Here is a 22,392-nt window from a genome sequence, read left to right on the forward strand (position 1 = left end):
TAAAAAATATAATATATAAAATTTATCTTAAATGTTGTTATATTAAAATCTTAAGACCATCAAAGCTAACAATAATATTTTTATCTTTTTATATTTTAATATAAGATTTAAAAAAAATATTCACATGAGATTTAAACCTAAATTGCCATTGTTTAAAACCGCTTAAATCAAAACCTTATTTGTTTTATACATTAATTTTTTATAAATATATTTGTCTATAAATTAAATAAAAATTTTCTATATTCTAGAATTAATAACCCAACACCTTTCATCCTCGAAGTTAGCTTAGGTTAGGTATATTTATTTGTTTATTGTTAGTAGTACTATTACAAGTTAGATACTATGGATTTAAGTATAGCAGCTATAAATTAAAGAATTATCATATCGCCCTTTTATCTCTACACCATGTGCAATACTAGGATCTTTTCTACCTTTTATTTCTTTTTCCGAAATCTTTCTTAAAAAAGAAGTTGTTCCAATATTTTGAAAATTAGTTTTAACCTTTTAACATGATTGGTAAAAACCGGATTAGAAATTAAACTAATTCCTTCACTCAATCAACATCAACTCTCACCCAATTTTAAAGGAAGAAAAAGGGAAGAGTATTAAATCCAGATTTACAACACATGGGGACAAAATAATGGAGCTAATGGGCTCCGGAAACCAAGAAATTAAGTGAGAAAAACCATATTAATTAAAGAGATAAAAATGGAAAATGGAAGACAAATGAACAAAGTGGCAATTATTAGATGCTGAGAAGATAGTGCATGCATGCTCTTGAATCCAAATCCCAACGCATTTACATCAAATTTCTCGCCCCTTGTAATATAATATGTATCGTCTCACCTCAAAAGTCTTTGCATATTTTTGACCTAATATTGTGACTTTGTATATTGGAATCAAATCTTGCCAAGTACTGCAAATTAAGGATAAACATTACACTGCCTCTAAAGTCAGCATTTCTAACTTGGGATACGCACTTTTCCCTATTTGAAAATACCTATACATCATACGGAAATGGGATATATTTTTTATTGATTTGGGATTTTTTGAAAAATTGTCTGTTTCCTGATGGCTGAGTTTTATTCATCAAATAGAACAACTCTTATTATATTTTCTGTTTTGGGGAAAAAAGTTAATTAGTTTTAAAATTCCTAGGATTGTTTTTTGACTTCAAATCTCCTTCAACATCCCATTTTAATTGGATGCATGTTTCTTTCTTCATCACAATATTTTAATTAATAAATCTGATCATAAAATAAATATACCTTCTACTTCCTAAGACAAGAACCTTTGAACCAACTTGCAGTAGATGAAAATTGGACCTTTATATAGATTTTGCCACATGACATGTATTTATTACATCAAAATTTAATACCAACATTTTATTAACATGTTTAAAACACAAAAAAATATATATATATATATAACACCCATGCCACCCCCATCATATATCACATCCTTTTGTTTAATTTTCATAATTTAATAGGAATGATTGTTTATTCAACTGAATTACATCCTGTGCCTCAAGCCTGCTTTCCTTGGTTTTTTCTTTTGACTTGCCAGTTGCCATCATAATCAAATATATTGATTTGTAATGAGGATATTTTGGCTAAAATTTCCTGTTAATAATAATTTAGGAAACCAGGAAGGAAATTATTTAAAAATGTGATTCATCCTAGTAGTAGGCTATAAGGATTTTCTTTTATTAGTCACATGGAATTCACCTCAATTTCCCGATTTAAAGTTTTACTTTTTCTTATATAACCCTTTTGCTAAAAAATTCTTTTATGATAGTTTAAAAAAATTTAAGTAATATATTATATATGATAATATAATTATTCATAGCTATTTTATATAATACTGTTTTTGTTCAAATTCATCTTTTAATAAAGGGCAAATAACACTGAGGCAAATACTTGTAGTATCTATATAATGTTATAAGTGGGTCCCTTTAGGTCAAAGCATGCTGCCAATGTTAATTAATCACTAGTAAATAGATAGGTCTTCCTAGAGAAATGTTTTGTTCAAAAAAGCATGCCTATGTGTCCTTTCCACATGCAACCCAACATGCCTCCCCCTTCATTTCATTTGAGTGTGCTTATACATGCTAATGTGAAACAAGAATGGATACTCCAAAAACTTCAAAAGCAAGGCATGTAAAAAAAAGAAAAGAGAAAACCCTCTGAAAATAGGGAGAAAAAGGCATTGCCCCCATGGGATTGAAGAATATCAAGAAAAAGCACACATTTTAGCTTCAAAAAGCTCAGAAAGATCGTGGAACTTATCATTATATTTGGCTTAAATTGGATGCACATGGCTGATATTATATGATATTCCGGGTTTATTTTTTTTATATTTAAAAAGGCTCAGTTGTATTAGTTAGTCTTAGGGCAACATGGCCTTTTTCTCAGTGTTTAGAGGACTACACGTAATATATAGATATATTTTGTATGGATTGTGTTGTTTTGCGTCAAAAGAGAAATCTTTTAGACTTGTATTCTAAGCCCGGAGATAAAAAGGTATACTTGTGGAAATGATGGGTACTGACACATGAAAATGATATTTCGATTGGCAATCATATGGTACTGCAGCAGCTTATAAACCTTTTTGAATGAAGTTATATATTCAGAGTCATGCAGACTCATAAATACTAGTGACTTTATTTATTAGTACATTTACATGATAAGTTCCGGATTCAGCTCAGGCTCTCTCTCTCGCATGTCAGAATCTTTGAAGAAAAATAATAGAAAATCAAGGCAAAGAGAATTTGATCATTGGGAAGTCAATGAAAATTTTGCTAGAAAGTTCATTCAAAGGAGCACTTGTCAATCATGGGAATCATATTAAGCTGGTGATGAGCCCATGATTGCACTTATTGCAGGAGAAATCATCAGCTTGTTCAAACTCATGGCCCAATGGATATGATTGAACTCAAGGCAGATGAATCATCACTTGTACTGCTAAAATCACCTGAATATATATAACTTTGTAATCTCTCAAACCCATAAATATTACAGCACAATCACTTTGATATCTTCGCTAAATTCATGGATTAATGTGATGAATTTAATTCTTATATTATTAAAAATATTAAATAAATCTAAATTATAATAAAATTAATATTTATTATATAAAAATCATTTTTAAAATTTAATCTTATTTAAATTTTTTAATAATAAAGAGATTAAATCAATTCATTTAATAGTACATGAACTAATTCAATTAATTACATTCACCTAAATTCATGCGAGCAGCTCATTTCCTACTTATATTCTTATGAAAAATGATTGTATGAAACTGTGATTGCACCTCATCTTTATCTCTTTCCAATAGACAAATCAAATTTGAAAGAAAAATCTGATTTGCCATGCTCATATTAAAAAGGGATAGAAATGATATGGAATCACAGTTTCGTATAATCTCTTATCATATTTCTATCTAATTATTGAAAAAAAAGCAACAAAAAAAAGGTTGTATACACTCATTTCCTGCTTTAGATACATAAGAAAAATTACATTGAAAATACAAGAAACAGGAGCAGAGATGTGTGTTTCTCAAACATCATATGTATCATCACAAATATTAGGAAAAGTGGCTTTGTATTGAGTGACTCATCATGAAGGGCAACTGTGCTCATGGGAGTTTATGAGGGTCCAATCAGAAGCAAGGGCCCACACTAGGATCATTATGCAAGCATGGGACAATGTTCTTTTGCTCACTCCTAATTTTGGATTTTAGAAAACTATGGATGGCATTTGAAAATTTTCTCCTTATTTAAACCCCAATGCAAATGGCTGATAAACAAACCTCAACTAGCACCCTCCTAAAAACCACCGAGCTATATTATTGTTCTATTCCATTCCCAAGACCAAGAATTTTCTCCCTTTATCCCTCTCCCTTTCTATCTATCTAATCAGAAAAAAAAGGAAGAAGCATTAAGAACCCAGAGAGACAAACACTAAAGGAAACACAAGTTATTGTTTCTTTCATTATCTTCATGGATTTCAACAACTCAAAGATTAACTCTCCTTCTTCTTCTAAAAACAAGAGAAAGCAGCAACAAAAGCAGCCTCAACAGCAACAACAGCAACAAGAGGCAAGGTTCTTGGGAGTAAGGAGGAGGCCATGGGGCAGATATGCAGCGGAGATAAGAGACCCTTCCACGAAAGAAAGGCATTGGCTTGGCACTTTTGACACTGCCGAAGAAGCAGCCTTAGCCTACGACCGTGCCGCTCGCTCCATGCGCGGCTCTAAGGTTCGGACCAACTTCGTTTATTCCGATATGCCAGTTGGCTCATCGGTCACCTCCATCATTTCCCCTGACGAATCACAGCATGACATGTCGTCAATTTTTCCCATTCACCCACCGTTTCACCAACAAACGGATGCTAACCAAAACCAGCTTTTCTTCACTCAAGACCCTTTCAATGCCTGCCACTTCTCTTCTGGATGGAACCAAGAGAGTAGCGATACACTAGTGTCTTACACCCCCATTACTGGCGTCATGGATGCTGCTGGAAATGGTGGTTCTCAACAGTTCAGCGATGACTGTGAGCTGCCACCATTGCCTCCGGACGTCTCTTCTACTTGTTATGGCTCTGGAGTTGATATGAGTTATACTTATGGATCGTGGAGTGACACAGGCCTTCTCGGGTCTGCAGATGGATTTGACTCAGGAGTCAGTCAACCATTTTTCGACTTTAGCTCTTACGAACTTATGCAGCACACTCCAGTCTTCGGGAAGATACCATCGGTTCCTGATACGGTAGCTGAAGGATTTGATTTGGGTTCATCATCATCGGGCTACTTCTTTTAATAGCAACTACAACTTCTGTCTTCTGTTAAAAAAATATTATCATTTCAAAAAAAAAATAAAAATTGTCGGTCTTAGTTTGGGGATGTTGCTGTTAGTGGCTTTTTGCTTATTTTGATGATTTTGGGGCGTACGTAAGTACGGGTTTCATGGGTTGTTGTTGGATTTAGGGTCCAATTTGGGGAAAAGGGTCCTGCTTCCAAGCCTGTTTTTGTGGTTCATGTCATTGCCTTTTTCGGTCAAAGGTGTACGGGGCCAAGATAAATGGCCTTTTTTGGTTTGTAAGTAAATGTAAAATGTGTGATCACAATTCACACCATCGCCAGCAGCTTGAATGTTTTTACTTTTAATGGATTAACACGTGCTCTTAATAGACATGTGTTGTAATAGGGTGCCGCAATCTAAGAACTCCAAAAATTCATATTATGACGTCAAAAAGTGCTGCCACTTAGTTCTAAAATTAAACTAGTTCAGCTCTAATTTATTAAGTGGGAAAACAAAATTTTAATTTACGCAGCCCAATAAGAAAGAATCCCCAATTGACGCGTTTGAATTTTTTAAATGAAATGATGAAGGGTGCCATCTTGGAGAAGCAAAAGCCAATTTTGTAATACCCCACTGAAGGTGACTTTACTACCAAGCATAGTGGTTGCGTTGCCATTTGAATGGTTCCCGGTAATGACGACATCTTTGACATCAGTATACTCCATGGTCTTGGTGATGAAATTCCGTCACCCAAGTGGAAGAGCCAACGTAATTAGTGCTGCTTATATTGTTGATTGTGGGGTGTGATAACTGGTTCCTGTGTGGATGTGGGTTCAGAGAATCAGTGCTTATAAGCCGCGTAGTCTGCGTGAAAAGTTCCAACGTCCAACCGCGGTCCCATTGTGCACGTTAACAAGACTTTCCTTTAAAATCTTCCATCTTCACACTATAAAAACTACAAATTATATCTTCCCTTGTGTCACTTGAAAGCGTCAACGTATTCTTATGGTCTTTTCTAAACAATCCGTTTCTTGGAGAGCCCGGCAACTTCACCTTCAACCTCCTATTGGCCCCAAGAATCAACACACCAGGTTTCAAGTTCAACTCTTTTTTTTTTTTTTCCTTTCTTTTTTTAGTTAAGTCCTATTAACGAATTTTAGGTGAACCATGAAAGAGATATCATATCATTAGCAAAGTTCTTGCATAGGGCAGTTATTGTTTCTTAGTAATCCTGATTGTACAACATAGGAATAAAGGCCATTGATAAGGGCTTCTTTTTGTTTTGTTATTTTGCAGAGGTTTATTATTACATGCCAAAGTTGTAGCGAGCAGCTGTGGAAGGAATTTACCTTTTAAAACAGGAGTTAATTCTTACAGCTCCTTCCAATGTCTTGGATGGACTTTAGAATTGGAATTGAGGATGTTGGTGGAGCAGTATTACAGGAACTGTGGAACAGGGTGGGGTTGCAAATAGTGGATCTTGCTAAGGAAACAAGGGATGTTGTGCTTGAGAAAGACAACTTCCGAGAATTCTCCACTAGTATCTCTGAGTTGGATACTCTTTTGCAGGCCTTAAATGTGAACCAAATTGAAACTTCAATGGGTTCAGAATTCACCAAGGCAGCATTGGAGAAACTGAACAGCCAGCTAAGGAAAGCCCACAAGATGATCAAGGATTATAAATCCGGAAGCCATCTCCGGTTCATACTTCACTCGCATTCGGTACTCTCGCAGATGCAATATTTAGCCAAAGATATAGCTGCAATCGTTTCCTCATTTGAGTTGATTAATCTTGATATGGCAGTGAACTTGAAGAGTATGAATACCCGTATCATCGAGCACCTGAGTTCAATGGAGTTCCGCATGTCAGCATCAACACAAACAATTGCTTCAGAAATAAAGAATTCAATATCCCGGAGCAGTAGAAACAGAAAGAGTGCTGTGCAGCTCCTGGAGAAAATCGCGGAAGCAGTCGGTGCCAATGCCGATGCATCTTTGGTAAAAAATGAATTGGCACTTTTGAAGCAGGAAAAACATGAGATGGAAGTTCAAAAGAAGCTGGCGGAGGCACTTGAGCTTTCTCAATTGATAAACTTATTGTACAGTACCGAAATGGTTTCAAGGCCACTGAATGAGGATACCTCAACATACCACAACCAATACCCTATCGGTTCCTTCATATGCCCCTTGTGCGATGAGATGATGGTAGACCCGGTTGCAATTATCTGTGGCCACAGCTTTGAGAGGAAGGCTATTCAGGAATATTTCAAGCGTGGAAACTATGATTGTCCCACTTGCCGACAAGACCTTCAAAGTCAGGAGCTTACTCCTAATGTTAACCTCCGGAGCTCTATACAAGAATGGAAGAAAAGAGATATGGACTGGAAATTTCAAGCTGCAGTTGCCGGTATCAATTCCGATGATCCTTTTAGAGAAAACAAAGCCTTCGATGATATGCAGGATCTGGTGGAAATCTCTGAATATGCAGTGAAAGCTGCAGAGGAGGGACTCATACCGAAGTTCGTCGAGTCGTTAAAGGACACTAGGCTTAACAGTGTGGCTGCAGAGAAATGCCTTTATTGTTTAGCTAAATACTGTGAGGACCATAAGGTAAGGAAAGACTGGGTTTCTAATCCATTATGTTCTTTTGTTATTATATATTTTTCATTGGAGCAAGCATTCAAATATGATGATTAAGATTTCTTTTTTTGGGAATTACAGCTACAGATTGTTGACGCAGGAGCTGTTCGCCGCATTGTGAAGCGCATGTACAATGGTGAAACAGAAGCCAATTCAGTTTCCATCCTGTTGGAACTGTCTAAAACAGAAACTCTCATAGAGAGAATTGGGAATACCAAGGATTGTATTCCTGTCCTGGTTTCTTTGCTCAGTAACCCCAACCCTGATACCTCGTCGAAAGCTAAAGCTGTATTGCAGAATCTTTCTTCCAACACACACTTCGCTGTGAAGATGGCTGAAGCTGGATACTTTCAGTCATTTGTTGCTCGATTCAACCAAGGTGAAGCACCAGATACAATCGAGATAAAAAACTGATAGTACGATATGTTTATTGAGTAAATTAACTTACTTGAAAGCCTGTTCTTGCAGCTGCAGGACAACAAGAGACCCAAGCATTGATGGCTGAAGCCTTGGAAAAGATGCAGCTCAAAGAAAACAGCATCAATGACCTGAAAGATAAACAATTTGTTCACAATCTAGTTCACTTGCTATCCTCAAATTCCCCAGCATGGAAATCTGCTTGCATCAAATGTGTCAAGAAGCTTGTACCGTATCCCAAGATGGTAAAGCGGTTTGTATCAGATCCGGAAACTATACCACTTTTACTTAATCTCATTTCATTCAGGTCAGATCCTCTCCTTAAACAAGAAGCTGCTGAGATTCTAGCTCTACTGATAGAAGCATGTCAGCCTCCTCAATTTCAGATGTATCAAGGGCTCCAGGAGCTGCAATCACAGCATAATGTCGGTCTCCTTTTGCAATTTGTTGCAAAATTTGATTGTCAATTTAAGGTCAAGTTCTTGCACCTGCTGCTTGAGCTAGGCAATAAGTCAAAGAAAGCTCAAAATATAATACGATCGAACACAGATGCCGTGGATAACCTTTTTTCTTGCCTTGGTAGTGATCATCCTTCAGTTAGAAAATGGGCAATGAAGCTAATACATTGTGTGTCTGAAGATCATCCTGACGGGGTTCCTGTCCCACCATCCCCTGGAAAAGAAACTGCCATCAACACCTTAGCATCCATCCTAGCATGTTCGCCTAATTTTGAAGAAAGGTCCCTTGCTGCTGGAATAATTAGCCAACTTCCAAAAGATGATATAGCTATTGATGAAGTACTCCGTAAATCAGAAACTTTAAAAGCCATTCATGAAGTGATTTGCAATTCGGAGGAAGAATTTGGTGTGATTGGAGCATCCACTAACCAAGACAAGTCCCTACTTGAAAATGCACTAGCTGCACTTTTACGCTTCACGGAACCCACCAAGCCCCAACTCTGGAGGCAAGTAGGACAGCTTGAGCTCTTTCCATCTTTAATTCGACTGCTTTCTACAGGTAGCTCGCTGGCCAAGCAGCGAACTGCCATTGCTCTTGCACATCTATCACGGTCCACCAGCCTGTCATTCGCAGAAACAAGCATCAGACTGAAGCAAGAGAACTCCATGCCACTGCTTAGCATGAAGAAGCTCTTCCCTAACATGTCGTGGTGCTGCTCAGGCTCAGCAGACAATGAAATTTTATGCCCCCTCCATGGAGTTGCATGTTCGCAGAGACTTACTTTCTGCCTTGTCAAGGCAGATGCTGTGAAGCCACTATTGCGAACTTTGAGTGATACAAACTCGGGTGTGGCAGAGGCTGCCCTAATGGCACTTGAAACATTGTTAGAAGATCACAGTACATTGTCACATTCAAATGCAAGTGCTGCCATTGTAGAGAGTGAAGGTGTTGTGGCAATTCTGCAGGTCCTAGAGAAGGGATCCTTGTCTGCCAAAACAAAAGCCTTGGACTTACTCCAGAAGATCCTAAACCATTCACAAATAAGTGATGCGTTGTTTCAGAGGTGTGAGGGAATCCTTATCCAATTGCTCCACGAGGATGCCCTTCGAAAGAAAGTAGCTCTGGTGCTTAAGAACATGAATATTCTTCCTGAGCAATCCTCCTATTTCTGAAATTGTTTGTTTTCTGTAAATAGGAAGCTTGAACCAGAACTTGTACAGAGTCCTAATCAATTCTTTAGGTAAGGTCAAGGGTTGAACTCAGACCAAAACCAAAAACATAGCATATTCATTTTCCAGCTGATCAGAAATAATAAAAAGAAATTCTTTAGAACAATGCTTAGTGAGTTAATGAGATAGATCACCATGCAAACAGAAAGGTCATATGCAGATTGATACCATGGAATCATGTTGTTTTAGAGTATATAATGTATACTATTCAGAGTGGTTCAATGGAATTAATAGGCTTCTCAGCAGTTTTGAATGGACTTAGAAGCATCTACGATTTATATTGTTGTATTTATTATATGCAAGAGCGGCACTGTAAACCATTCTGCAAGTTGCAAAGCCTTAAATCACTTTCCAACACCTGATTTGATATCTATTGCCTGTGCAGTGAATGCTTTACTTTGGATAACAAAGTTACAAGTGGTTCACTCCTAAGAAACAACAAAAGCATATTTCCACATTACAGATATTAGGATGGGTTAACAATAGATAGTAAATAATTTGATATTCTAATCTATTCTATCTGATTTTTTTAAATTCAAATATTATGAAATTTAGTTATTATGAATTCAGATTTTTTTTTTTTAAGATTTTAGAACTATGATCGTAATAAAGTCCGAATAAATTCATATAAGAACCTTTTGGTACCTTTATATGTATCTATATGTTTGACTTACTTTATTGTGGATTCTTCTATTAAAAAAAAATATTAGGATATTGTGAAAGAATGGGTGATGGATGCACTTAAAGAATGACTAATGTGGTACTTATATGGAAGGTGAAAGGTCCTAATGAGTTTATTCAATTTAGGTCAATAAGTAATATTTTTTTTCCAACATTCTATTCGGAAATAAGTTTTCTATGTATTTGAACGATGAATAAATAAGTTTCTGTAACGACTCGATAGTTAAGGGCATCGAAAAATGCATTTTCGAGATTCCGTTTCCGTAAATTGGACTCGTAAATATTTATTAGAAATATTTATGAAGCTAGTTGTGTAGTTAATTAGGTTTTGATTAAGTGAATTTGTATGAATTAAAAGTAATTAGATATAAGGATTAAATTGCATAAAGAGTGAAAGTTAAATTATAGATTAAAGAAAAATTAAACGGACTGAAAAAGCAATTATGCCATTTTTCTTAAATGAGGCGGCATAAGTAAAGTTATATGTAAAATTTAATATATATTATAATAAAATACATTTACTTAACATTTAAGTATGTATAATAATAATAATAATAATAATAATAATAATAATAAAACAAATAAATAAAAGAAAAAGGAAATAGAAAGAAAGAAAGAAAGAAAGAAAAAGAATAGGGAGAAAGGAGAAAGACGAAGGGCTTTAGGGGTTTCAAAGTTCTAAGTTTAATTGGTTAATTAATTTAGTCTCTTTTTTTGTAATTTTTATGTTTTTGGATTTCCGGAATTAAATACTACCCAACCTATGTCAAAATTTTAAAAATTATTGAGTTTTTAAATGTTTTCTATATTGAATAATTTGAGTATTAGGGACTAAATTGATAGATTTTTAAGTTAGAAATGAAAAAGGATTGAATTGTAAATTTTGAGTATTAGGGAGGGACTAAATTGTGAAAATTTTGAAATTTAGGGATTTAAGTGAAATTAGAGAGTTAAATCTAGTTTAAAGTAGAAATTGAATGAAAATATAGAATTAATTGTGAAGAAATAAAATTAGTCTCGGTCTAGAGACTAAATTGGAAATTAGACAAATATTGAGTAAAATTTGAAATTTACAATATGAAATTAAATTGTGTGGTATTGATGAATTTTAATTGTTTTAATTCCGTAGCTAACGTCGTACTGGAATCCTCGACTAAAAAGGGGAAAAATAAAGTCGACGAGGAATAACTCAAAATTTTAGTTTGTATTTCTATAATCCGAAGCTAGTTATTAATTGTTGTAATTTTTATTTAATGTATATGGTAAGTGTTGAGGTGAGTAATTGATGTTTTGAATTGGTAGATATATATATTGAATGGATTGATTATTTGAATTGAAATGAATATTGGTTGTATTTGAAAAGTGATTGAAACCCTATTTACTGTATCAGACTGAGTCGGATATAGATGACATGCCATAGGATGGGAAGAGTTCAGGAATTTCTTTGACTTCGAGTCGATGAGACATTGGATGTTAATTTACTACTTCGAATTAATTCGATGAGGCACTGGGTGCCAATTTACTTCGGTTTAGCCGATGAGACACTGGGTGTCAAATTATTACTTCGAATTATCTGATGAGGCACTGGGTGCCAAACTGGTGTGTTTTGGTTGGATCCGCATATCCGTCCGAGTCCGAGTCGTGTTAATAGGGGTAAATGAATAATAAAGTTTTATGATTGATATTGAAATGGCATGGTATGAGAAATGAAAGTGAAATAGTGAATTGAAAATAGAATGTGAAATATGTTGCAAATATATGAAATATATGAGTTATATACTCATGAAATGAATATGGAATGGATAATACAATTGTATAATGAAGTGTGAAATAAATTGTGAAAAGCTATTTATATAGCAAGTATGTGAAATGAGATATTTGTAAAACAAATGAAATATGATATGGTTGTTGTAATAATTAAATATTAATATGTGTTTATATTTCAATCGTATATTTGTAATTTCTTATCTTTAAATATTTGGGTTATAGAAATACCATTGAGTTTTTACTCAGCGTACGATTTTGTTTTCTGTGCGCAGGTTAGGTACTTAATTTTGATCGTCGATCCAGCATCCAACAACAATCCCGAACTCAAATGTGGTGATGTTTATCCTTTTAAAATGTGTCGGCATGTACCTAGGGTGTCTAATGTTAACTATTTTATGGATAGATTGTAAATAAGATTATAAATTAATATTAGTTGGATATATATATAAATAAGTGTTTATGTTTGAGGTCATATTATGAAATGTTTAAGTTCATGTTTAAATGAATATGAATTAGGCAAAATAGATTAAATTTAACATGTTTACAAATTGGATTTGAATGATGTTTTATTGATATATTTTGATGATATAAATGTGGTACCTATGAGGGTACATTGGTTAGACACCTAGGATGATTGTTTTGAAATGCTTAAAATTATATCTATTTGATCTGTAATGCTCTGAAACCCTATTCCGAAAACGGTTGTGGGTTAGGGGTGTTACAGTTTCACATTTCACTATTATGTCTTATATTTCTATCTTTCATATTTTGCATGCATAGAGAAATTGTGACAAGCAAATATTAACTCATTTATTATCTATGTTCAAACTGATTATAAGTGGCATTGTAAGAACGTTTACATTGCGAGAAAGACAATTTACTTCATTAGATAATCTAAACAAGTCCGTAATCTCGTAAAATAATCAAATAAACATTTGATTTAAATACTGAGAAGAATTATTATGTCATTTACAATTCCAATTGAGGAGATGACTAGTCTTGACTATCGAAGCAATTGACTCTACTGGTAGAGACATAAAGGTATTCATTGGTAGAATGATACATTGGAATAGACCTAAGATGAATTAATTTTGAATTTGTTTTTAAATTAATTCACATGTGATATTCATGGTGTGATTTACCTAAATCCTGAGTTAGTCACTGACCATGCGTATGTAACTCATGTGCTTTGATATAAGTGAAGGTTTATACTCTAAAGATGATCAAGCCAATAACCGGTATGTTGGGTACATGAGTTTTACTAGCAACAGGGGAATTCATTGCTCAATTAAAGAGTTAACGATATCCTCTCATTGGCATTGTGTGGATTGATAAATATGAAATGTGACCACGAGTTGCTTGTTCTCAAATGAGCAATTTATCACAGTCATTTGTTGATAGTGATCATATTAATCATTAAGAAGACATAATGATGACAATGAGATAAAATAAGATTGTATTTAGTGAACGAATTTAACTCAAAAGAATCAATGATATCATATGAGGGTAACACACATATGACGAGGTCATTGGACAAAGCAGTTAGATGAATTGCTTTCGTAAAGGGTATGTAATAAGGAGTTTTCAATCATGATACTTCTTGTGAACTGACTTAATGATTAAGTAATTTTAAATTATCGGAATGATGTTTCTGGACATAATTACAATTACTAAAGCCTAATTGTATATGTCCGATTGGTCTCTCCGCTAGCTCAACAAAGACTTGATCGGACTGTATTTGAATTAAAAGAAAAGTTTACGACTTTGAAAATAATTTAATTGAGTCGATTTATTCGACGTGAATTGGGCGGTCGCAAGAATTGTTCAACTAGAGAATTTGATTAAAGAATTTTCTTCAAAAATTAATTTGGAAAATCTAAGTGATATTTTGGAAAATTAATTTTGATCAAGTAAAATTAAATTGATCGAATTAATATGATATTTTTAGAAATTAATTTTCAAGTCAGACAATAGGCTCAAAGGGTAATTGAACTAGAAAATTGGACTTGAGATCGTAAATTAGGCCCGGGAGCCCAAAATCGAGACCAAGACCCAAAAACTGGTCGAATAAGGTTTGGTATGTGAAACCGAGCTGACGGTCCAACTGATGGTTGGACCAGACCGATCAGAACGTCTTAGCCTAAACCAAACCGGTAGAAACCAAACCAGCTCAAGGTGCCAACGGATGCGAGGACGACATTCCGGTTGTAACAGCCCAATTTCGACTCTAATCGGACATGGTAGTTTCGGGACCACAAGTCCGAGTCAAAAAAATATTTTAATATTATTTTGTGTTTTTATTTTGTGTGCATTTGATTGTGTGAAATTTTCGTGTTTTACTTTTGTTGTTTGAGTGTCCGATTAAATAAAAGGATTAAATCGCGTAAAATAAAAATTTAATGGTTAAATATGAAAGTGTCTATTTGTTATTGTCTTTATAATTTGGAGGATTTAAGAAGCAATTAGTCCACCATTAAGTGAGTGGATGGCAATGGGCAAGAATGACCTTATAATATGTGTTATACATTATATTTTAACAAAGGTTAATTAAGTAAATTAATTATTATGGTTATTATATGTCAAATATAACAAATTTAAAACATGTTCTTTATCTTTTTCTACCGAAACTAAGAGAGAAAATAAGGGTTTAAAGCTTTGGAAAAATTCGGCACTTTCAAGCTTGGATTAAGGTATGAATTTTGTTCGGTTTTTGATGATTTTTATGTTTTGAGATCGTTGCTTCGAGTACTATCCGACCCATGCTTGAATTTTTGATTTTGATGAATATTTTGAGCTATGCCATTGATGAATAATTGTGTTTTGTGATGTTTGATAATGAATAATGAAAGATATGTTTTAGATTAATATGTTTTGTATTGGAATTTTTGGTGAAATTGAGTAATTAGGGTTAAATTGCAAAAATAATATTTTTTTAGAGACTAAAATGTGAAATAAATGAAATGTGTGGAATTGTATGAAGACAAGGAACATTAGGCCCTAGATTAGTGTGGGCAAAATTTGTGTATTTTGTGTTTTGTGCAAAAGGACTAAATTGCAAAAAGTGTAAAATGTTAGGGGCAAAATGGTAATTTTCCCATTTATGTATTTTTGGACTTAATTGAATGTTTTGATGAATTAAAAAGGTTAAATTTGATTATGTTAGATCAAGAAACGAAGAAAACGGATTTGGATCAGGGAAAAACGAAAGTAATCGAATAGTCGATCGTGTCCGCTGATATCCGAGGTAAGTCTATTAGCAATTAAAAGTTATTAAGTTAATATTTATACATGTATACTAATTGTATTTTGTGTTGAGCTATAATTAAAAGTATATTGATTAAATAAATTTTGAAGTATGGATGATAATTACATATATAGCATGTTCGAATATACAAGTATAATCTTGTATACATTTATGGGTTGAAATAAAGGTAAGAAATGTATAAGAGTATAGTTGATATTCGAATAAGCATGTATATATATATAATGCTAGAATATATATATATAAAAGTTATTGAAATTAGTTAAAGTATGAATGTTGCATAGGTATAAATTCTTGATTTTAATCAAAGGAATGTATAATATATATATGGTGCGAATATATATATGTAGGTATATATATGTATAAACTCTTGGATTTATTTAAAGTTATGTAACCCATGATTGTATGAGAAATTTTGAATAGATATGTATATGTGAATTTTAATTTATATGTATATGCTATATTTGAATAAGCATGCTTACATATATGTATATGTTCTTGTAATGAATTTTAAGTATGACGGCATGTTTGGTTGGGTGTATTGGCATAGCCAATACACCCCTAATCGGTGGGGCCTACTTAAGACGCCTCTATGCCATTGTTTGGTTCGTGGTTTTTCTATTACGGCTGTCATACGCGACTAACTTAATCGGTGAAATCCACCGATTTCTAATACACCCCATTTGCTCAGATTAGGCTCCGCATAGGTTTACCATCCCTGTTATACCCTCCTATCTGCTTCCCCGTTTCTCTTCTGTTCCTTCTAGCCTCTGCCGAATTCGTTGTTGGCAAGTTAATCCCCTCCAGATTTGTTTCACTCTGCTGATTCTGCATGTAATCGGTTTCCCCTTTTCTGATTACAGCTTCTTCTTCATCGCACTGTGCCCGGATTTGGTCATTTACAGGTTAGTGTTTTGGGTTTTTAAGCTTTCCATTCCTCCTAATTTATTCCTCTTCTTGGTTGCCTTGCCTGCGCCTAGTTATCGCCATTTCTGCTTCTTTCCAGGCTCCACTCAAGGCTTCAATCTATTTCAAAGGAAATCCATATTCATTACAGGTTAACTAAACCTTCAATTTACAAGCCATATGTAATCATGTTTCATTTTTTTTTAATTTTGGGTCTCTGCAAGATTTGTTCTTTTTGGGGTTTTGAATTCTTTTTATTGTTATGTTTAGTTAATCCTTGAATTTATGTTGTTTAGAGATGGTGAATTTAACAGAAGTAATATAGTTGATGTCAGTATTCATGTCTGTGGAAGAAATGATTAGAAGAGTTAATTATAACAAGAGAAATGGAAATAAGGTACAATTCACTGCGTTAAAAACAGTACCTTTTCGTTGAACAAAACTCCACCAGTAGGGTTATATTTGTCGATAGATTTATGGATGAATGCCTTCAAGTCTGGACTGTTTTCTATCTCAAGAATCTTTAAGGCTGGGAAGTCAACAGTATAATCTTCATGGAAAAATCCAATGAGTTTCTGAAGATCTTTCAATTTGAGGGAGTTCAATCGAGGGAAGCAAATTAATCCTCTGTTTTAGAATGTTTCTTCGATCTGCTTCTCCATTGATATTATCTCCTGCATGCATTTGCATTCACTTACTTCCAAGAAAATTGATGGTAATTTGAATTACGAAATAGATTCAGTTTAAATAGTTTCTTGGTTTGCACGTTGAAGGAAATTGGGTTCTTTTCTTGGAGCATTTGTGATTTACTTTTGTAATACTTGTTGTAAATCTGTTCATAAGGAACTCATAAATGCTATGGCATTTACAACAATTTTCATAAGTTGTTCATAAGGATGAGGATGCCAAGGTTTTAGGAGTTTTCTAGGGGGATTCACTGCAGTTGAATTTCTGTTAAAAGATACAGCATTCTTTGGAATTTGAACTGGTTGCCTCTGTTTGCTTAAATGGATTGACCTAATGTTTCCCCCTGATTGTTGTAGATATGGAGAATAGTGCTGTTGCTGCCTTTTAAGCTCATTACAGTATTCTTGCATGAAGCAAGTCATGCAATTGCCTGCAAACTTACCTGTGGTCATGTAAGAAAGCCCTTTCCTTTATCACATGTCATATGAAGGGTTTAAACATGTCTTTAATGTGACCATTAGATTTTGGCTGCATAATTTTTCTACTAACCCATCTTGCTGGTTTTAGTCTTTGGATTATGGTCTGCTCAATTATCAATGTTCCTTTATCAGCCAACTAGTCTAGTTGAAGTCCTATAGGTGTTATTTGGAGATGTGCGTGTAAGAAGTGACTATTTTTAATGTGGCAGGCACTTGTTGATGCCCCGGATATGGTAAGAGGCCAAATGAACTTCAAGAGGCTTACATTGACAGATATCACAATTGACATTCCACGTGTTCCCAAGAACAAATGGGTTGATCGAAGCTATGGAGAAGGCTGGTAAGGACGACAACAGCTTTCACCAGCATTTGTAATGTTATTTCTTGAAGATATGTTTTCTTTCTTATCACTCTTATGTTAACTTACAGATGTTAAGAACAAATGGGAAAGTAGCTCGTGGGGTAGAAAGTTGATTGTCCAGAAGAGAAGAGCATCTCTCAACGACTTTGATAGGTTCAAGCTTATGTTGGCTAAGATCAAGGTCAGTTTCCGATACACCCCCTATTGTGTCTACCCGTTTTATACCAGAGTTCTTTTCTTGAAAGCACTTCCTCAAAACTTCAATCGAAGCTTGACGAGCTGTAATACGGTTTTGCAGAGGTCTGGAGTCATCAAGCAAGAACTTGCTAAGCTGAAAAAGGAGAATGCATCTTGAATTTGATATTGAATCATGGATTTTTGTTAGTTTTTGTCATCAAACATTCTGCAGGTTGTTCTTTTTTGTAATTTTTTCTTTTATTTACAAATGATTAAAAAGATTAAAGATCAGTTGAGAGATCTTTGTTTGCTATATTACATATTTTATAGTGAGTTTAATAGCAGGATATTGCTTTGCTTGCTGCAATTTTTCGTATCAAAATTCTGGTATTTATTTATATTCCCTTTATAGCATAATGAAAAATAAGACACTTAAGCTGTTTAAGTTTATAAGCTTCAAAATAAAAAGTTTTGATGTATTGTTTAGACAAACTCGAGCTGCTCAAGCTAGATATCGAGTTAATTATCTTACCTTAATTTATGTGTGTATATACTAAGTTTTGCTGATAATAAATATTAACCATTCATTCAGATAATTTTCCTATACATATGTATTTGTGTATATAAAATCATGCATTTATAAAGTAATAAAACACTGTCCAATACAACCAAGCATTTGGTTTAAATGATTGATACATGATCAAAACAAAAAGAATAAGAAACAAAGAATGAGTAACAAACAGTTACATGTTAATTTTAATATTAATTATTTCAAATGATATTTTATTAAATTCATATAAGAATTTGAGTAAATTATAGTATCATATATTATGATTTCAGTAAATTAATATAAGAATATTAATTATTAAGAATTTTATTAAATTATATATTTTAATTATAATATATTTAATAATAATTATGTTAATTTATATTTTACAGTATCATATATTATGATTTCAGTAAATTAATATAAGAATATTAATTATTAAGAATTTTATTAAATTATATATTTTAATTATAATATATTTAATAATAATTATGTTTAAATATGATTAAATTATTTATTATTGATATTAATAATCTTATTATAATTTAAATAACAATAACAATAATCATTTACCAAAACAAATTTATGCTAAGGGTATTCTAGTCATTTTAGTTTTTTCCATTATGCTATTACACCTCTATTCCATTCAACCAAACACAAGATTACTATTACGCCTCTATTCCATTACATTCAACCAAACAGTTGATTTGCTATTACACCTCTAATCCAATACATCTCTAATCCAATACACCTCTAATCCAATACAGCGAACCAAACGTGCCCTGAGTGTTATATATATATCTGTATAAATGAAGTTCGAATATGTACATATATATATAAATGTACATCTATTGTATATTTGATGAGCTAAAATTAAAAGTATATGTATTGAAAATTAGTTGAGTATGAATGATATATATATGCATAAGTGTGAGATTCGACTATATAGTTATGTATATATATATGTACAGGTATAATTTCTTGTATTGAAATTAAGTATGGAATTACATATTGACATATATGGTTGAATGTATATGTATATATATGTTTAAGATTTGCATTGAATTAAAAGTATAAATTTTAAATACTTGTATGATTTGAACATGGACTACAAATTTTCTTGGGATAGAGTTGAGATTGTGAATTATATATAAATGTTATGAACGTGTGTTGCTATTAAAAAAAATATACGAGAAATCATTCTTGTATCTGTGAAATTGAGATTTTCAGGCTAAGCGCCTAGCAGGCTTAATGTCGGTGAATTTTTCAGACTTTAAGTCTAGCAGGCTACGTGCCGGTGATCTGAATCAGGTTATAAACCTAGCAGGCTACGTGCCGGTGATCTGAATCAGGTTATAAACCTAGCAGGCTATGTGCCGATGATTTGAATCAGGTTATAAACCTAGCAGGCTACGTGCCGGTGATCTGAATCATGCTATAAGTTTAGCAGGTTATGTGCCGTTGAATCTGTTTAAATTAAGTGATTGTATACATTGAATATATATGTATATGATTTGGTTATTTGTATTGGATTAATATATGAACATCTGTTGCTATGTTTTTTATGAGCATATAAAAGCTCGAATCTTTGTGTCTGGTGAGTATATATATCTATGCGTTCGGCATATGTGAATTAAGGTATATATATATATGTGCATTCGGCACACGTGATTGATAAGTATAATTATTTGCTTTTGACATATGTATATAAAAGATCATAAGCATGCATTCAATGAAATGCAATGATAAGTATATTTGGAATTTATATTTGCGATTAATGATTATGTATATAACTTGATTTTTAGGTATATAATGATAATACAAATGATCGTTTATATGTATTTTGGATATTCTATAAACTTACTGAGCTATAGAAGCTTACTTTGATTGTTTTTGTTTATTTTTTTATAGATTTTGGAGACGCGTTACGAGCTCGGGGATCGTCAGCATAGTCTATCACACTATCGACTTCTTTTGGTATTTTGTTAACAGTTTGAACTTGATATTATGGCATGTATAGGTTTGAGTATGATTTTGGTTAGATTTGGATTGTATAATATAATTAGCCATGTGAATATGGTTTAATTTCTATGTTTGTGATCAGTTTGGTTTTAAAAAAAAATGGTTGCGTTTGTTCGGTAATGCCTCGTAACCCTAATTCGACGACGGATATGGGTTAAGGGTGTTACACTGGTGGCCAGAAAATGATCGACGACAGTGGGTCTTTGGTTGTTGAGCAGTGGAAGAATTACACTCCTATTAGGACTCTACCGAAGAATTTGATTTTAGATTAACTATTCTAAAAATAATATTATTTTAATAGATTTAATATTAAATTTAATTTAATATTTATCTTGTAAATAAATATTCTATTAATTTAATAAGATTTAATATTAAATTTATTCTAATATTAATCTTGATGAATATTAGATTAATTTAATATTAAAGTGATTAAGTTTAATCATAGTTGAACTTTCCAAACTCTCCATATATAAGGAGAGCATTGGATCATTATTTGGACACACTTAAATTCAAGATAAAGTTGTAGAGATAAATTTCTCTTAAGAAATTATTTCAGAAAATTTTTAGAGATATTTTTCTTATTTACAATTTGATCCAAAAGTTTAGAGAAATTACAAAATTACCTCACTTGTAATTTTTGTGAAAAATTTTCTAATTCGAAGCGAACCCACACTCGGCAGACATGAGCTTAAGGATAGCGAAGAAGACTACTCGGTTGAAGCGTTCATTCTAGATGAATAGAAAAGGTACAATTTCGATTAAGTGTTTATTACTTTAGATATCACAACCAAGTTCTTGTTTTGAAAAAAAATTAAAACTCTAATTTTTCCTTGAATTTATTTTCTGCTGCATTTTCTGATCTCGATTTTCCAAGAGATTCAAGTGAAAATTACATGAGGCAATATTGCTTAAGGTTTATGTTGTGAGTATACTTTAAAATATAGCATATTTCGTTAGCGTGGTTGAGCATTAAAAGTTAGGATCTAATTTTTTTTTGGAAAACCTCCAATGATTGTTCTTCACCTTGCTTCATAGAGTCAATAAAAAATATCACTAAAGCCCACCATTCATACCCCGCCAACTATCTTGGAGCTATGTGGTAGGCATTGAGCATACTCAGGAAGAATGAATGTGGAGGTAAATGGAATTCTGCCTCAAACAAATGTAGCAATAAGTACACCTCCCTTTTAAAATCAAACTCTTCGATGTCACTTAAATGTTTTGTCTCGTTAGGAATGATAAACTCAAATTTGAGATTTGCTAGCTCAAGGCTCCTTGTGGCTAATATTCTCCTCATGAAATTAGAATTTGTGTGGTATTTGTAAATGTCTCCTTCAATAGGAATATCCATGGCTCTGAAATTTCTACCCCTTACTCCCTTATTAGATATTTTCCCCTCCCTCCTCATATTTCTCCTCCTACCGCTTCCATTGACGTTTTAGCCTAGGTATCCCCTCATTCTCACCATATTTTCCCATACTCTTGTAACTTATAAATCAATTATCAATTTTTAAACCACTAAAATTCTAAAATTTTGAACCCTAAATTGAATTTATCCTATTGCCTATTTGAAATTAAAAAAAAAGCTAACAATGAAAAAAAAAGAGGAAAAACAACGAAATACTTATTGAAAGAAAACAAATCTCTTACTATACAAAATTTTTTATAACACTTCGATACCCGACCCAATCGTTAGGTCCGAGCTACAAGGTGTTACATTCATTGTTGGAGTAACTACAATCAATAATATTCAATCCAACGTCATTATACACATTTAAATACAAGTAAATCATGCATATTAAATAATACATAATCATTTACGGTTCTTATACAAGCTTATGAAAGCTCTTTTTCTAACTCGGGTTTGAAATAGGATTAAATTGTAAAATTTTCAAAGTTTCGAGTTGACATCGAGACTTCAGGGTTTCCTCGTTGTGACGTGACTCTCTGACTTAGG

General features: G+C 33.1%; 2 protein-coding genes and 1 long non-coding RNA gene across 4 annotated transcripts; all 3 read left to right on the top strand.

The window, feature by feature from the left end:
• The first annotated feature begins 3,762 nt into the window (after positions 1-3,762).
• LOC107908241 (ethylene-responsive transcription factor LEP) lies at positions 3,763-5,175 on the top strand. Its single transcript, XM_016835479.2, has one exon. It carries the CDS (start codon positions 4,001-4,003, stop codon positions 4,817-4,819), a length of 819 nt encoding a protein of 272 aa, XP_016690968.2. The 5' UTR covers positions 3,763-4,000; the 3' UTR covers positions 4,820-5,175.
• Positions 5,176-5,749: 574 nt separating this feature from the next.
• On the top strand, positions 5,750-9,652 carry LOC107909505 (U-box domain-containing protein 44). 2 transcript variants are annotated; one of them, XM_041089007.1, is made up of 5 exons: positions 5,750-5,892; positions 6,098-6,523; positions 6,606-7,411; positions 7,523-7,820; positions 7,910-9,652. In XM_041089007.1, exons 3-5 carry the CDS (start codon positions 6,620-6,622, stop codon positions 9,487-9,489), a joined length of 2,670 nt encoding a protein of 889 aa, XP_040944941.1. In that variant the 5' UTR covers positions 5,750-5,892; positions 6,098-6,523; positions 6,606-6,619; the 3' UTR covers positions 9,490-9,652. The 2 variants fall into 2 exon arrangements, with proteins under 2 accessions (XP_040944941.1, XP_016692533.2); XM_016837044.2 differs by having other exon boundaries at positions 6,098-7,411.
• Positions 9,653-16,346: 6,694 nt separating this feature from the next.
• Positions 16,347-18,233, top strand: LOC107939244 (uncharacterized). Its single transcript, XR_001695089.2, has 4 exons — positions 16,347-17,301; positions 17,538-17,668; positions 17,758-17,870; positions 17,988-18,233. It is a non-coding gene; the product is annotated as an uncharacterized lncRNA (long non-coding RNA).
• Positions 18,234-22,392: the final 4,159 nt, after the last annotated feature.

Source organism: Gossypium hirsutum, chromosome D02 (genome assembly GCF_007990345.1).
Source record: "Gossypium hirsutum isolate 1008001.06 chromosome D02, Gossypium_hirsutum_v2.1, whole genome shotgun sequence".
NCBI lineage: Eukaryota > Viridiplantae > Streptophyta > Magnoliopsida > Malvales > Malvaceae > Gossypium > Gossypium hirsutum.